This window comes from Alosa alosa, chromosome 14 (genome assembly GCF_017589495.1).
Source record: "Alosa alosa isolate M-15738 ecotype Scorff River chromosome 14, AALO_Geno_1.1, whole genome shotgun sequence".
Classification (NCBI taxonomy): domain Eukaryota; kingdom Metazoa; phylum Chordata; class Actinopteri; order Clupeiformes; family Clupeidae; genus Alosa; species Alosa alosa.
In genome coordinates, this window is record NC_063202.1 from 20,277,365 (window position 1) to 20,293,951 (window position 16,587).

At 42.1% G+C, this 16,587-nt stretch overlaps 2 protein-coding genes and 1 non-coding gene across 4 annotated transcripts; 2 read left to right on the forward strand and 1 right to left on the reverse strand.

The window, feature by feature from the left end:
- Nucleotides 1-256: 256 nt before the first annotated feature.
- bod1l1 (biorientation of chromosomes in cell division 1-like 1) lies at nt 257-7,431 on the reverse strand. The gene is made up of 10 exons (XM_048262598.1): nt 7,200-7,431; nt 6,637-6,761; nt 5,712-5,902; nt 4,907-5,476; nt 3,450-3,599; nt 2,921-3,090; nt 2,660-2,756; nt 2,282-2,396; nt 2,095-2,158; nt 257-1,948 (listed from the first exon to the last, which is right to left on the reverse strand). The coding sequence occupies exons 1-10, from the start codon at nt 7,314-7,316 to the stop codon at nt 257-259; spliced, it is 3,291 nt and encodes a 1,096-aa protein (XP_048118555.1). The 5' UTR covers nt 7,317-7,431.
- A 437-nt stretch (nt 7,432-7,868) lies between these two features.
- trnap-ugg lies at nt 7,869-7,940 on the forward strand. The gene has a single exon. It is a non-coding gene; the product is annotated as a tRNA-Pro (tRNA).
- A 702-nt stretch (nt 7,941-8,642) lies between these two features.
- tlr1 (toll-like receptor 1) lies at nt 8,643-16,578 on the forward strand. Of its 2 annotated transcripts, none has more exons than XM_048263095.1 (2): nt 8,643-8,755; nt 13,829-16,578. In XM_048263095.1, exon 2 carries the CDS (start codon nt 13,833-13,835, stop codon nt 16,248-16,250), a length of 2,418 nt encoding a protein of 805 aa, XP_048119052.1. In that variant the 5' UTR covers nt 8,643-8,755; nt 13,829-13,832; the 3' UTR covers nt 16,251-16,578. The 2 variants fall into 2 exon arrangements, with proteins under 2 accessions (XP_048119052.1, XP_048119053.1); XM_048263096.1 differs by having other exon boundaries at nt 8,643-8,746.
- Nucleotides 16,579-16,587: the final 9 nt, after the last annotated feature.

Here is a 16,587-nt window from a genome sequence, read left to right on the forward strand (position 1 = left end):
ACAATGGGTCTTTTAAAATTATTCTGTTATCCTTTTGAGGCTTCCACTGAGAAAACAAATAGTTTGCCACATAAATAGAACTAGAACTCTTCAGGTGTTGCGTGACAACATATTACTTGCTGACTTTCACTTTCAATGACGTTCTATTACAATAAGCGAACAAATTACTTACAGAATGATATGAAAGATGTTAATCAGAAGCCCAAAACCCATCGCCAGAGGTCATTATATACTTTGCAGCAGTCATTATACGGATTTAACAGACCTCCGAACGTTGGGAAAACCCATTCATGTGGAACTTTCTGCAGCACTCTGAAGAGCCATATAATTTCATCTTCATGTCCGCGTCCTGCAGCGACAGGCCTGCACTCGGGATCCCTTCCTGTATCGGCTCCGTTTCCGTCACAACCCTTCTCTCCGCCGAGCTGCACACCTCCATCAGGCTCAGCAGGGCGTCGGCCTCGGCCGGCAGTGGCCTGGGCTCTTCCTTCACCTCCTCCTGCTGCTCCTCACATTCGGCGAGCCGCGCAGCTAGATCCTCCCCTTTGGGCTCTGGGGTGATGTCACTCAGGGCATCAAAAGCATCATCAGAAACATCGACAGAAACGACGGCTGTGTGATGATCTGCAGCCGCAACGGGCGCTGCCTCCAGACTCAACTCTTTGGGCTGAGAGACCGTCTCTGCAACGGGGGCCTCAGGAGTGGTTGGCGAAAGAGGGGAAGCCATCGATATGCCTCTTCTCTCTCCTTGGGCTTCTCCCTTCTTCTCGGGATCTTTGGCCTTCTTCTCGCTCGCCTTCCTCGTGCCCTTGGTCTCCTGTGACTTGTCAGAGGAATGTTCCTCAGAGGGTTTCTTCTCCTCTTTTGAGCTCCCATCTTTCTTTTTCTCCTTCGTTGAGTCCGCTTTACTGGCTGAAGCAGCGCCTTTGCTCTTAGCATCTTGACTGGAAACTTTCTTGTCCGGTTTGAACAGTATCGGAGATTTCGGCTCCTCTCTCGACTTGGACCTTGACTTCTCGGACATCTTCCCCTTTGACCCAGGCTCCACATCTCTGCCGCGCCGAGCTTCTCCATCACTCTCAGAGATGGACTTGGACAGATGCGGTCGTTCGGGCGAGCTGTAAGCTCCTTTTACCTTGTCCTTGTCCGAGTCTTTGCTGTCGTGCCTGGACCTGTGCTTCTCGGCGTGTTTCACCTCGGACAAACTCTTGGATCGCTTGAGCACCTCCTTTATGAGCTTGTCCTTCTTCCTGTTCCCCTCCGACCCCTGCTCCAGATCCGACCTCTCCTCCGAGGATCCCGTGGAATCGGGATGAGAAAGAGGCTGTCGGGGATCGCTTTTACCAGCCGCCTTCTCTCCTTTGGTCCTTTCTTTGTCCTTCTCTTTGTCTTTCAGGGCCTCCGTCATTGAGGCTTTAGTTTTCTTTGGCCCGGAGTCTCTGTGCCCTTCCTCGACCGCGGACCCCTCGGACACAGAGGACCTCGCCTCCCTGCCAACAGACAAAGTCTTCTTTTCCACCTTCAATTTTGAGCTTTTCTTTTCCCCTTTGTCCTCAGCGGTGGCCTTCACCTCGGCCCCCTCCTTCTGTGAGCTCTCGTCACCGTGCATCTCTGCTTTCTTCTCGGCCTTCTGCTTGAGTTTGGCGGATTCATCGGACATGCTACGGTCCCTTTCCTTTTCTTTGCGGTCCTTGAGGTGCTGGTCTTTGCGCGAATGCCGGTCAAACTTGCCCGAGGTCCTCTGTCGGAGCAGCTCCTCGGACCCCTGCTCCAGGTCCAGAATGAAGGAATGTGTTCGGTTTTTGTCCACCACTTTCCTGGGCTCACTGGGTTCCTCTGAGACACTAACGCTCTTCCTCCTGTGGACCTCCTCCAACACAGACGACTCAGAGGTCTTCCTCATGGACTTTGAGGACAGGCTCTTTGAGATGCCCGCCTTCTGAGAGTCCTGCAAGAAAATGTACTCATAAGTTTACTCATCTAGCAAACACTTCTATCCAAAGTGAATAAAACAACAACAAATAACTGAGAGTAAAATGACAATAGAAAAGACCACAAAATCAACAAGTTAGCATGACAAAGGACAATCCTTACATCTCTTCTCATGGCATCCCCTTCTGTGTCCCCCTTCTTTTTGTGTCCAGCATCCCCCTCCTTCCTAAACAGATAAACATGACCAGTTGGGCATCACTTACGCAGGCAAACAAATCATAGCCAAGAGCGCACCTAAAGGTCTGTAGACACATCATAAAACCCTACACTAAACAGCACACAGACCCACCTTGAGTCTCTCTTTCGTTTCCGGCTGAGGGCCACTTTCTTCTCCAGCACTTTCTTCTCCTTGCAAGCCTCTTTGGCCCTGGGTCTCGGTGTGTCATCCACTGCCTTCCTTTCATCTGCATGAGATTAATGAAAGAACGTTCAGATCTTCAGGGGACGCGTGGCATTAAGTGCATACACAGCGACAAGTCATGAGACACTTCACAAGACATCAAAAGAAACTCTCCACACAAAGAAATGCCATTACAAAAAGTATCAAGTGGAATAAGTATGCACAAATCTGCATTTAGAGGCGATAGACTAACACATCTTCTAACATGTCCTAGAGCGTGAATAGCACAGAGATTTGGAGAGGAAAGATGTCGTTTGAATGCTGTACCTGGCTCCTCCATCTGAGACTGTTTACTCCTCCTCTTCTCCTCTAAGCGTTCACGGTTCTGCTGTCGTTTCAGCAGCCTCTCTTCTTTGTCTTTGGCCTACGGACAAAGTCATGGACATTATATGTGGGAAAAGAGGCCATTTTTCCATCAATAATATAAATGTTTGGAATGAATACACATTTCTATGATATGATGAGTCGTAAGTGGATGTGACGTGAGAAACTCAATAATAACAGCCGAGGGATGCTGTTTACACTTACTGCAGACCGCCGACGTTGCTCAACAGTGACCTCATCATCGGAGTCGCTATAGTAACGAGAGTAGAGGAAGGGTTTGTGCACGTAGCCCTGGCGACGGGCCCCAGGCTTGCGCTCCTTGTTCTCCTCGCCGTCTTCAGTGTCGTCTTTCTCTTTATTCTCTACCTTCTCATCTGTGCATCACACACACACACACACACACACACACACAGAAAAAAGGTTAAATGTCAACTTCTGGGACTTGTCTCCCTGTCTTTACTACACTGGTGACCTTTGGTCTTCTCCAATGCATCTGTCCGTACAAGGTGTGCAAATGTTTTTTTGCCTTTTGGGACTTGTCCCCTGACAATGATTTTTATAAAAAATATAAAATATTTGAAGTGATTAATTGTCTACAATAAGATAATACATTTCCAAAGGCTTGTTAATGTAAGCAGCGAGGTCAATGACACAAAGAACAAAAAAGTGCTAATAACTGTCAGCATTCTATCAATATTATTCATTGTTACAAGAGTGCATGTAAACAGATGACCTTCTGATGTGATCTCGCCCTCCTCGGTAGAATCGGACGGTTGTGGCTCATCATCACTCTCGCCCTCAAATGAAGAAAGGTCACTGGTGTGGACAGAGCTCACTGTGATGTCACTCAGGCCCTCCAGATCGGAATCCTCCAGAGAATATTCTAGAAAAAAGATGCATGGTCAGACACTCACAGAAACCATTTGATTTTCTTAAGGAAGCATCTCTCAGTATCGGGGCACAGGGACTAAGGGGTAATTACATGCATGTTGATGATGAACAAGCCCCTAAAACAGAACTTATTCCTGTGTGATGAATTTAACTAATTAAATAATGTGTAATTTAATTATATGAACTTAGGGTGTAACGATTACCAGCATAATGGTAAACCTGAACCACGACAGAAATGTTGACGATAACAATTACTGTTTTCATTTCAAATATCATAATTATCACAGTTGATTGCCCCAGCATCATCCGAGCCTGCTTTTGACAGCCCTGCCTGGTACAATAAAACAAAACTAGTACCCCTACTGATTCTGTTGTCTAATTAATGGATTTAACCGTGATTCAGATTAGGCTACACCTGCTTTTAAAAGGCGGAACATTTTCACCGCAAAACGTGTGATATATCATGTAGCCACTATCCATTCCACTCACATTATCAGAAGAATACCGTAGCCTAAAGTTTTATTTTGAACACTTACTGGGTCTCACTCATTGGATCCAAATAACGAAATAGCAAACTCAGTCATGGTAGGGTAAGTTAAGCTATAAACACATAACCAATTAAACATGACCAAGGAAAAAGTGAACGGGACAAGACACAATGCCACGGTAACATTATGCTATGAATTAAGAATGCTCAGCTCAGCCAGGTTCGCTAGTGCAATCAGCCTATGAATGTGAACAAAAATACCGGTATGCCCTTCTTCAGCAGCAATAGACCACCTTAAACGCACCAGAATAATGGAATCACATCTACTCAGTAACAATATTTTTTACCCCCAGCACCCCCTCTATAAACACTCCCAGGTGAAAATGAGTTCCAGCATCCCTGGTTAAGAGTTGCACTTTTGAAGGTTTTTTTTCCTACATTTTTGTAATATAATAAACACGGTCACACTTTTTGAAACTATTTCAACTATTGTGTAGGCCTATCAGTGCTTTCTGAACAAATTGAATACACTTTTAAAAATACCGCGATAATAGCGAAAACCATGATAATTTTGAGGTTGAGGTTAAATTTTCATACCGTTACATCCCTAAATGAACTAATACAGTAAAAAAAACAAAAACATGAATGCAGCCCTTGCCACTTAATCTACTAAACCCCTCTTCTACTGCACTTTTACCCCATTACTAACTATATGCATGTGACAATAAACTTCCTTGTATCCTTGTATCCTTGTAACAATACACTGAAGAAATCACTAAGCAGTCCACACCAATGCACAGCAGGAATCCTACCTTCTTTAAGTCTTTCTCTGGCTTTCTGTCGGATGCGCTGTTTCTCATTAATGGTCTTGCTAGGGTCTTGCTCCTTGCTCAGAGCCTCCTCTGCAGTCTGAGCAGGTGATTTGCTCATATTTTTGTCCTTGCCCTCCTCCTCTTTAACATCCTTTTCCTCTTCAACCTGCTCTCCTTTCACCTCCTCTTCCCCATTCACGTCCTCGCCCTCCGACTCTCCGTCTATGTCCATCTCTTCGCTCACATCCTCCATCTTTATCTCGGTGCTGGACATATCCGCTGCCTTTTCGCCCTCTTCAGGCTGCTTCTCCGCCGCTTCGGCCTCCTCGTCCTCCTCCACGAGGCTCATGTCTTGTTCCCCGGTGCTGCCATTCAGCATGGCCTCCTCTGTGGCCTTAAACGCTGCATCCTCCGCAGCCCTAAGCACAGCCTCCTCTGCCGCCAGGTCCTCTGCTGTCGCCTTCAGTCCCCTCTCCCCGCCGGCACGGATACTTGCCTCCTGGTTCAGGGAGCTGATGGTGTCCAGGATAGACATGGCATTTGTACTAGTGCCCGGTGCAGACATCATAGCTGAGGGAAACAAAAACCAATTATGAGCAACATTTCATTTAGCTCAGTGATCCTAAATGTTATACTATATCATTGGTGAAGCAACTCCCTCATTAAAAAGCAAGCTATCAAAATAGGCCTAGGTCTAGAAATTTAACTATATCATAAAGAGGTGCTATAGCAGCAACTGGGCCCCTGCAATAGGAAAGACTGGCCATTGATCAGTTGCTCAGGTTCAGATCCACAGTCTTCTTACCTGATGGTGGAAGGTGGAAGGCTTGTCGCTCTTCCCCTGGAGGGTAATATGCAGAGGGTTCCTCTTCATGGCTTCCTGGGGATAAAAACTCTCGGACCACCTTTTCGACCTGTGGCCTGAAAATGTGGTGGATTTTTGGATCCACCACTTGAGCCACAATCCTATCCACTCCCTGTTCGAGCATTCCAGACCTGAACACACAGAGGAACAGAGCATGGTGAGAGCTTGCTGTGGGATCTAGGATGAGTTGATCAACTGTTTACATTACTATTTGTAAACATAGTAATGTAAACCTATGTTTAAAACATAAAAAAAATAGTGGAGACTATTGATCAATATTATGGACAAATGCTCTACAAAGTATTTGTAGAGCACTTGTCCACAATATTAATTAGTCTTGATGGTAATTTTGATACCATAGATTTAATAGAGACCCAGTCAGACCAATAGTATGAAAAATCAGGAACAGAGTTTATTTACAATGATGCGCATCAAGGGAGAGACAGCATGACTTCACCTAAAGATCCATCAGCTGCTCTAACTAGACAAGGAAATAGTTAGGGTTTAAGTATCCTTCCAGGCTGACGTTGGTCAACCCATATCACGTGGACTACACTGAATCAGACTCTGATTAGTGGCAGCCTGGCAATCCGGAGCAGATAGCTACTGACGCAGCCATGCAGAACAGTGAAACACTGCAAAGTCATAATATTCCTGCTTATCTCTAAACACAGTCACACAGAGATATACACAGGGACAGTACAGATATCATACAGTCATTACATAGAATCATACTTTTAGTATCAAGTGACCTACTAATGAGAATGCAGAACATTAAAACACATATTGGACATAATGTTCTATTCCACTTTCTCTCAGTCTCCACTATCAAGAATAGTCTGTGTGTGGGCTGTTAGTAACTTACTGCAGTACTAATTGTCTGATGTTGTTTCGCAGTTGGTTCTTGTTTAGATGAGGACTCCATGTGTGGTTCGAGAGGTGATTTGATACAAAGTTGTCCACGCGTTGTCTCAGGTTCAAATAAGCAGGCTGAAAATATGTGCACATAAACTTAATGTCACGTTAACGTCATTTGAAAACTCTAGCAAAGTTAAAGGATACGCATTGTTAAACATCAACCAAGCTGAACCAAGCTTTGAAAAGTGAAAACGTGGTTATTTCACATTCAACATTTTTCCGTGAAATTGGAGTGCTCAATTAGAACTGCACACGACAGCTGCTTATTTCTCGCTTTATTAATATTGGTCTGGTAATATTCCGTTACCAAGGTTAGCTTTATGTTATGTCGATTGGTCGGTTATCATTAACTTGCTTCTCGTCTTACATTAAGCTGTCAGGCCTAGGTAAAAAAGATAAAAAAAATAAAATAAACGTATTGATGCTATTTACTACAAAAGGTTGACCACTATCGACCCCCATTGTTACAAGTTAACGTTAACAACAGACACTTCAAGTTAGCAAGCTTACCTTTGTATCTACGTCGGCTAAGCAGTCTCTCCTGAACTGATCAAAAAGACCTTGAGTTTTTAAGTGATTAACGATCATAGAGACCAGCTGTGGGTCTCCCGGAGGTAAACCAGCCATGAGTACAGATAGGAATTAAACGTTGATAGTTCTGCATTAATTTTCTCTCATTCGAAACCTGATTTGAAACAGTATTTACACCGCCATTTTTGTTGGACGACATAACATCCGGATGCACTTGGTCAACTACCGGGTCACGAAAGCTGAAACGTTCAACATGATCAGCAGGAGCGAGTTGTTTTTAGCTGGACTCTGATAGTGATAGACAATATTAATTATTATCATATTTGCGTTTTCCGATATATGCCCAATCATCATCGTGCTCTTAGATCTTGCATAGTTGGAATACACGACATTACATTGTTGGGATACAAGAAATGAAATAGGCCTATCGTACAGTCACAGCAGAATGTCTTTTGGAGATGAGGCAAAAGTGGTTTTCCGTTTTGCACGCATGATATGACATTTTGTGGAAGAATGAGATCCGATGCAGAGGAAAGGATAGACCGCAAAACAAAACCAAAATCAGCGATACCGTTTTTACACATGCATGCATGCATGCATAGGCTATCCAATGTTTGAGTCTCTTGCTAGTCGACGTTTTTGTACAGTGGCTCGTTGGTCTAGGGGTATGATTCTCGCTTTGGGTGCGAGAGGTCCCGGGTTCAAATCCCGGACGAGCCCATGTTTTCCTAGAAAATATATGCGACACTATAAATAGGACAGTATGAAATGGGCTGAAGAAAAGGTTTTTCGTTTCCATGGGATAAGACTCAAAGAGCTGGGGAGGCCATGAATATGCACAAATTAGTATTCCCAGCCAAAATGAAGAAAGATAGCTCATAACTGTCTGTACTTGTGCTACTCGGCGCCCAAGGTTGACAGTTCATAATTTTGAGTCATTTTGTTTCCCTTTAATCATGTTTCAGTGCTTAAAACATGCTGACATTTAAAGCGAAAATCTTTTAAATGCCCATAAGACTACTGTAACCAAATCTAAACCGAACAGCAGTATCTGACAGCTTGTTGTTTAAGTTGGAATTTCTAAGACATTTATTAAAATGAATTTGCATGAATTTATCCGTTTATCAGAATATGATACAATCACATAATAAAGCCATGATTATGACTTTGAAAGACTGCAAAAAAGAGGAGAGGAAAGAGAGGAACTATGATGATTTGACTAGCCTGCTGCAAGGTTCCCTCTTGTTATCAGACCTTGGAGAGATAAAATATGGGCCATTGCCAAAATGCAATCAGTTTTAAATGCTTTGCTTACAGTCAAAGAGCCTGTATTTGTTTTGTGAGTGAGGGTGGGAGAAAAAAGAAGAAATGAAATTTGAATATTGTCTCAAGAGTGTCATTTCACTTCTGCTTATGCCCTTGGTTATCCTGTGTGGTGAAGTCACGAGAATAAACTCAGCATTTGCTTAACTGCAGATATCATTGGCATCTGATAAGGACCTGAGTTGGATTCTCTTGTGAAAGGGGTGAGTGTGGTAAGTTTGTGTCATTATATGTTTATAATTGATACACCAATTCATCATTTTACAAAATAGCAATTACCATGAAAAATATTTTGAAGACCATGAGAAGTAAACATAAAACCTATGTTTATTGTACACAACAAATGTACACAACAAATATAAAACATATGTCTATTTATGTAATGTTATCATAAAGTGTTATAAGTGGATGGTAGCCTATTTTTATGAGTATGATATAAGCTTTCGATACCCAATACTGTTATAGGTATGCCTATTTAGTTTATAATTATCACTCAAAAATTGTTTATGATATGGAACTTTAAAGTTCTACTGATTATGTTTATGATCCTCACCAGACTCTTTTGTCCAAAGTGACTTAAAATGACATCAATAACCATTACACTAACATCATAATTAATAGTGTACAGTAAAGTCATATGGACTATATAAAAAATATAAAACTGTTATTGATACACTCATAAAACAAATGTGTCCCTATCTCAGGGGTGGGCAACTAATTTCCGAATGAATGAATGACACTGGCACTACGCACAAATTAATGTAGCCTAAACTTACACCGCACTTTCCTAATAACTTAAGTTCTCTCGCGTCACTGACAGTAGCTAGAATGCATAAAAAAATACCGGGAAAAACAGTGTTCAGTCCACCAAGTCATAAGCTATCGGCGCTGCGCAGCATCGGTTGTGATATTTATCTTAACGGAGTGTAATCGTAGGTAATATCATGTATGAAAACTAGTATTGTTAGGCAATACTATAAGTGCAAGTCCAGGGCAGCTGAGGTGTGGCGATGACATCATCGATACGCAAGCAGGATGTGCGGTTTCGCTGTCTAAACGAACTCAAACGGGCTACGGTTTCAGATTTCTCCACTCTGGGACCAGGTTTCAGAAAAGTGCGGTTTCGGGCAGTGCGTTTACAGGATTCGTTTGGACGCTCGGCCAAGACGAAGCAAAACCTCTGCGTTTAACCTAAAAAGCGTCTCCGTGTGGACAGGCCCTAAAGGGGCCACATGACAAACTGGGACTGTTGAGGAGGGCCGGACCCAAAATACCGAACTCAAGTCTGAACTCAATTCTGTTCAATTCTATTCTGTTCTTGTATAACATTAAGTAAATCATATGGTTTTGTTTACTAGTCGTAAGAACAGATGAAAATGTGCGGGAGACAAAGGAAAAACAGAAATATTTAATCTATGTCCAGTATTTAATCCTCATTCTCGAAAATTATTTTTTGACATCAACATTTTTTTCAGTTTTCAAAGACTGATATAAAAAAGTACTACAATATCTATATAATTAGGCTAGGTCATGAAAATGTGAAGGAGTCAGTACGACCGATAGGCCTGTGCCACCATTTCATCAACACTCAGCAATATTTCATCATTAAATCATTACCATCATTAAATTAACTCTATGCAGAATTAGACTACGAAAATGTGGAGCAGACAATAGTAGGCTGTCATTAGTTAATCAACATGCACAAAGAAAACTAATTTTAAAATGTAGGCTATGTTTTTGCTTTAACTTTATGCACATAACTGTGTGTTGAGCCGGCTGCTTCAAGCAACCTGTGGGTAGTAGCATCATACTAGTTCGCTAACATAAGCTTTGCAAATAAACTCAGACATATTTTGGTTACAATTACGGGGTTATCCGATTGTAAACTGTCTATCTGCCAGTAACGTTTTGAAATGAACACTCCGTATCGCCAACGAGCAGCAGTAGGAGTTCGTTCTAACAACCTTTGTGGTGGTGAGCGACGCAGACATAAGAGACACAAAACTTTGAAAGGTTTACGCCGATGTAAAGGCAACTGCATTGTGTCGACGCAGAAGCATAAATTCTATTCACCAGCACATCAGTGAGGGTGTTTACGTCGTATGCATCCACGCACAAATGTATGGGCGTACAAATAGCAGTCGCTTTCAAAATAAAAACAACGATATTGATTTGCATGAATTATCTCTATGCTAGGCTCTTGACTATTGTTCTTTCACGGACCTTACGCGCCGGTCAGGGAAAGCCCTATGTTGCCCATGTATGCCCTATCTGGACACAGAGATGTGTTAAAAAACAACGCAAGTTGTGTTGTTTTTAATGCAAGTTGTGTTATTTTTAACACATATTGTAAAATACGTAAAATAGGTACCAAATCACACTCACATTTAATTTAAATAGCCTACCTAATGACATTCACATGTAAATGTTATTAAAGAGATACACTAATTTGCTTACAATACTTTTATTGCCACAGTACATTTGCTCGGACAAGTCAATGACAACCTTCTGTTTATATATAAATTTGACATTTAATACAGGTAATGAGAATGTAAGTGTAATGAGAGACCAGGTTTTGTCATTTATATGATTAGTGTTATAGATTATTTAATTTATATGTATTATTTAATATTGATATTATTTACATTATTTTAATTAATTTGTTTATATAATATGTATTTAGATTATAGATTAAAAGCACATTTAAAATACATGGCTGACTTAATGTGCTTTTAATCATAGCTGTGTTTTCATTGATAAGTGACAGCAAGTGGTTGATGTCTTTATTTGGGAAGCTCATAGACTATATATACAGTCTATGGGGAAGCTATTTCATTTTTGCTTTGTAGTTTTGTACTGCAAATCATAGACATAATATACATAGACGCCGCATTGGCTGCTGGAAACAAGAAATGCGGCCGCCATCTTGGACCGGTCATACTCCTCGTTGCGTTGCAGCAGAAGACACAAGATGACAGCACTGTGCAGCATGTTCCTTCTCAAATCGGCGTACCATACTCGGGGGATTTACTTTTCACAAGTAAGATTTAACATAGCCGTACTATTGGTTGTATTTTCTGAATAGAATATTACCAGAGAGCTGAGAAGGAGCAATCTTTTATATTACTGTATGAAAATCGTAGCCATCTAGCTAGGCTATGTTTACTCGGTGTTCACCCGGCTATGAACTGAGACTTGATAAGTCATATTCCATAACACTGACTTAGATTACAACTGACACAAGAAGGCTATTGTAGAAATAAATCATACTAGATTTGGCCGGCGAATTTTACACAAGTGGCACAGACTAGCCTATTGGGCAATCGCTAGCTGCTACTTGTAGCATAAGTGTGTTGGTGGTGGCCTCACTATTTCCTGAATAAAGTAACTTTTCAATAGCTCAACTTCTTTATTTATCAAGTAGCTTAGCCAGACAAGCTACACTTTTCTTGTCATGTGAAATTAGCACAATTTAAAGTAGCTTCCTATGTAGTGAACTAGCCTACTGCTGTGTTTGTGTTAGGCTACTAATACATTTGACTGGGTGGTAGTTTTGTGTAGTGTTTTCATGGCAGAGTAACTGATAGTTTAGCTCACTAAAATTTCGAAGTAGCTTGCCCAACACTGTATTATTCACATGTCATTTAATAAGATGCCTCTCAAATTCCTTTTCATTCATTTATTTATTATTTTGTATCTCTCCAGAACAACTGCCTTGTTCAAGAAGACTGTGAATGAACTGAACGGTCTCCTCACACCCCTGGAACTGAGGAAGGTGCAGCTCTTCATTGCAGTACTGCAGTACCACTCTGTGTCCCATTTTCCCATCGTCTGGTTGACTCAGTCCTCTTTTATGGAGTACCCAGTTTACTATGCCATCTTATTTGCCCACCTGCTGTCTGAACCACTTTTGTTCTCAGCCAAAGTGTACCCAAGCAATTTTAGCAAGGTGGGAACATACAAAATGACATGCACCAGTTGTTGAAATCATAGAACCAACTGCATGACGGTAACTCTGTCTCACTGAGCCTGTGAAGACACTCCCTGATTATTTACTGATTGCAATGAACGGGTTGATCTTAGCAGTTTCTAAAATGTTTCTTAATTCCTTTTTATTTAATCTCTTCATTGCGGCTGGAACCTTTCTGTGAACTGTAAATAACAGATGCTGTTGATGAACCCATTGACACTGTACAAGTGACAAGTCACCTTTTTGTCTTGAATTGATGAACTGTTACACTTACCATGCCAAACCAATGTCTGTTTTTTAAGGATCAGAAACAAACCTACAAACTTGCACTTTACAATATTTATGGAACTTGTCTAACAAATGCTGTTGATATTGAACCCAGTTACTCCATTTCCTTTATGCCACACCAATGTCTGTTCATCACTTTATTTTTGATGGCACTGAACTGAAAATGTTAATGGATTTTTTTCTGTAAATTTAACTCATTAAAACTTGTATCAAACTAGTTTTTGTCTATGCTGTCAAACGTGGATTAGTTATGTTCCCAGTTTTTATATTGGATGTCATCACTTTATAATATATCATATATCAGAATATTCTATTACTGTTAAGCCCACTATGAATATTAAAATACACACAACCATGTTTCCTGTATCATACAGCTTTTCTACTGGGAGGTTTACAACTTATTCTGAGTCAATTTACCCAAGTTTGTCACTAAACCACATAGGCTTACTTGGAATACCCCTCAGATGTCTGAATGGCACTGATCTCACTTAAATGTTTATGGAACCTTTCTGTGGACTGTGAATAATGCTGTTGATGGAACTTTTCTGTCAACTGTGAACTATATTTAACTCATTAAACTTGTATCAAACTAGTTTTGTCTATGCTGTCAAACATGGATTATGTTCCCAGTTTTGATATCGGACGTCAGGTCACTTTATATCATATATCAGAATATTCTATTACTGTTAAACCCACTATGAATATTAAAATACGCTAAATCATGTGTCCTGTATCATAGCTACATGTATGACCTTTGCAGCAAAAAAAACCGTGTGAGAATCTGTTCGGTATTCAGTGAGATATGATTAATTAAGTGCGCTGACAGCTCATCTCACCGGCCAAACAGATTACACTGAGTGGAGTGGATGACCGGTCCAAGATGGCGGCTCCAAATCTCGTCAGCGCTAGTAAGGAGTAGCGGTCGATGCGGCGTCTATGTATATTATGTCTATGCTGCAAATGGCCTTATTTCATGGTCCCCATACAGTATATGCCATCCCCCTGACTTTCTCCTTCATTGTTTCAGACTTATGGACACGATGGACTTCATCATCTGGGCCGTCTCCCTCCTCTTAGGATCCTTACCCTGTTCTCTAAGCTCTGACATGAGCACCATCATTGTATATTTGTCCTCAAATAACCTGTCTTCTGTGCCGGACTGGCTTTCCTCATCCACAGAGGCCTTGGACCTCTCCCACAACCACATTCAAGCTCTGGGCAAAGAGGACTTCCATCAAACATCCAGCCTATGGTTCCTCAACGTGTCCTACAATGTGATACAGAGTATTGATCCGAAGGTTTTTCATTCAACCCCACACCTGGAATTTTTGGATCTGTCCCATAACAAGCTCCACAGTCTCTTAGGTCAGAGTTACCTATGGATGACCCCAAATCTAACGTATTTGGATCTGAGTTTTAATGAATTCGTTAATATGACTCTTGGAGATGAATTTTCAAATCTTGGAAAGTTGGAAGATTTGAGGTTGAGTGCAGAAGTGATCCAGGATAAAGACTTCATGAGCATATCCAGTCTTCACCTCAACAGTTTCACCCTGTATGTGTCAGTTCAGACCAGATACAAGGGTGGGAGCCTCACAAATGTGGTTTCCAAAAAGATTATTATCTCCACAAAGTCTGATTGTGACTTCACGATTTTGGGTGATGCTCTCACATTTTTTTCTGAGGTAAAACTTGATGGTTTTAAAGGGCAAAGACTAGCTGCAGGGGTAAGCCAACGAAGCATTATAAAGGTCACCCACCTGGAATTAGTGAACACATTAACAGCTTGGAAACATTTGACAAGCTTTGTTGATATTATCCTCTCCTCTTCGGTGAAACATCTCAGTTTCGACATGCTAACATGTGATGACATGAAGCCGGGTAGGACAGTGGGCCGCTCCTCAAATCTGGAATCTTTTTATATTAGACAAGCGAGTGTTACGGTTTTCCTCTTTTCACAGGAAATGCTGTATGATTTCATAATCAACATGCCTGTCCGAAACCTCACAGTTGTACAGACACCAATTATCCATGTGACCTGTCCACAATCACCTTCCAGAATTCACACACTGGATCTGTCTGATTGTGCTCTTTCTGAAAGAGTCTTCTCACGGGGTGGTGGGAGCGGGGTTGTGATCGAGTGCAACACCCTGCAAAGTGTGGAAATCTTGTCGCTTAAGGGGAATAACCTACAGGATTTGAAGCAGCTTAGTAACAGAGTTCAACTCATGTCCTCATTGAGGAGCTTGGATTTGAGCCAGAATAAACTTTTGTATCATGGTGAACCTGGCGATTGTGTGTGGCCCTCAAATATTCTACATTTGAACTTATCTTCAAACAGCTTCGACAATTCAGTATTCCACTGCTTACCCAAGACCATTATCTCTTTGGAGCTCCAAGACAATGACATTACAGTTATGAAAACAGACATTTTAAAACTTGAGTCACTTCAGATTTTGGATTTGACCAACAACAGATTCCACGATGTCCCTGACTGCACAGCTTTTCCAAATCTACAGAGGTTACTGCTCCGAGGAAACTCCCTCCAGTCTCCCTCTTTAGACTTTGTGAGGACTTGCCCTGCACTACAGGATTTAGATGCCAGTAATAACAGCTTCATCTGCACTTGTTCATTGCAAGAGTTCACATCTATAGCAGGAGAGACTGTGGCAGCACAGATGAAATTGCTACACTGGCCTGGAGATTATAGTTGCAGCTACCCAGACACTTGGAGAGGAACTCTCCTAAAAAACTTTAGCCTTCCGGCAATTTCCTGCAGTGCAGGTCTTCTTGCAACCACCATTATGGTTCCAGCAGCCGCCTTAGTCATTGTAGTAGCCGTGCTCTGTCATCAACTGGACGGTCCATGGTACATGGGCATGATCTGCCAGTGGGCTCGCGCAAAAAAACGTGGAATTTTGAATCGGGACAGGCCTGAGGACCTGCAGGGGATAGTCTTCCATGCCTTTGTCTCCTACAGCCAACGCAACGCCGAGTGGGTCAAAGGTCAACTCATCCCTAAACTGGAGGAGGAGGATACCGAAGGTATTCGTCATGGGCTGCGTGTGTGTCACCACGAGCGGGACTTCATACCCGGGAAACCCATCACGGAGAACATCCTTCTGTGTGTGGAGAAGAGCCGGCGCTGCATCTTCGTCCTCTCCTCGGACTTTGTGCGGAGCGAGTGGTGCCACTACGAGCTGTGCTTTGCCAACCACCAGCGTGTGACCAGGAGATTTGACAGTGTGATCCTAGTTCTACTGGAGCCCCTGCCCTTGTACCTCATCCCCTCCAAGTACTATCAGCTCAAGGACATGATGTCGAGGCGCACGTACTTGGAGTGGCCGCGGGAGAGGGCCAAGCAGGTGCTGTTCTGGGCCAACCTCCGAGCAGCACTGCAGGCTGACCTGCCCCCTTGGAGACGCAATTATGGAAGCTGTGGCCGTTAACAGTGTTATTTCACGCAAACTTGTTAGTAGCTTTCTTTTTTTTTAACATGGTTGGATACTGTTAAAGCTTCAGTGACAAATTAAAGTGCTTAGGGGGAACCCCCAGATGTATTTGGTTTGCCCAGGGGAGTTATATGTTTGCCTAACTGTCATATTAAAATGGAGGATGTGACAAATAGCCCTGTGGCTCTTTTTGAACTGCACTCAAGTTTGCAAGTATTAGTCAAGAGACCATGTCAGTTTGCCTAACATTTGCTAAAGCAATGTTTTTCTTATTTCTTTTTGTATGCTAGGTGAAACAACAAGTGATGTATGAATCATATTTAAGTTAATCAAT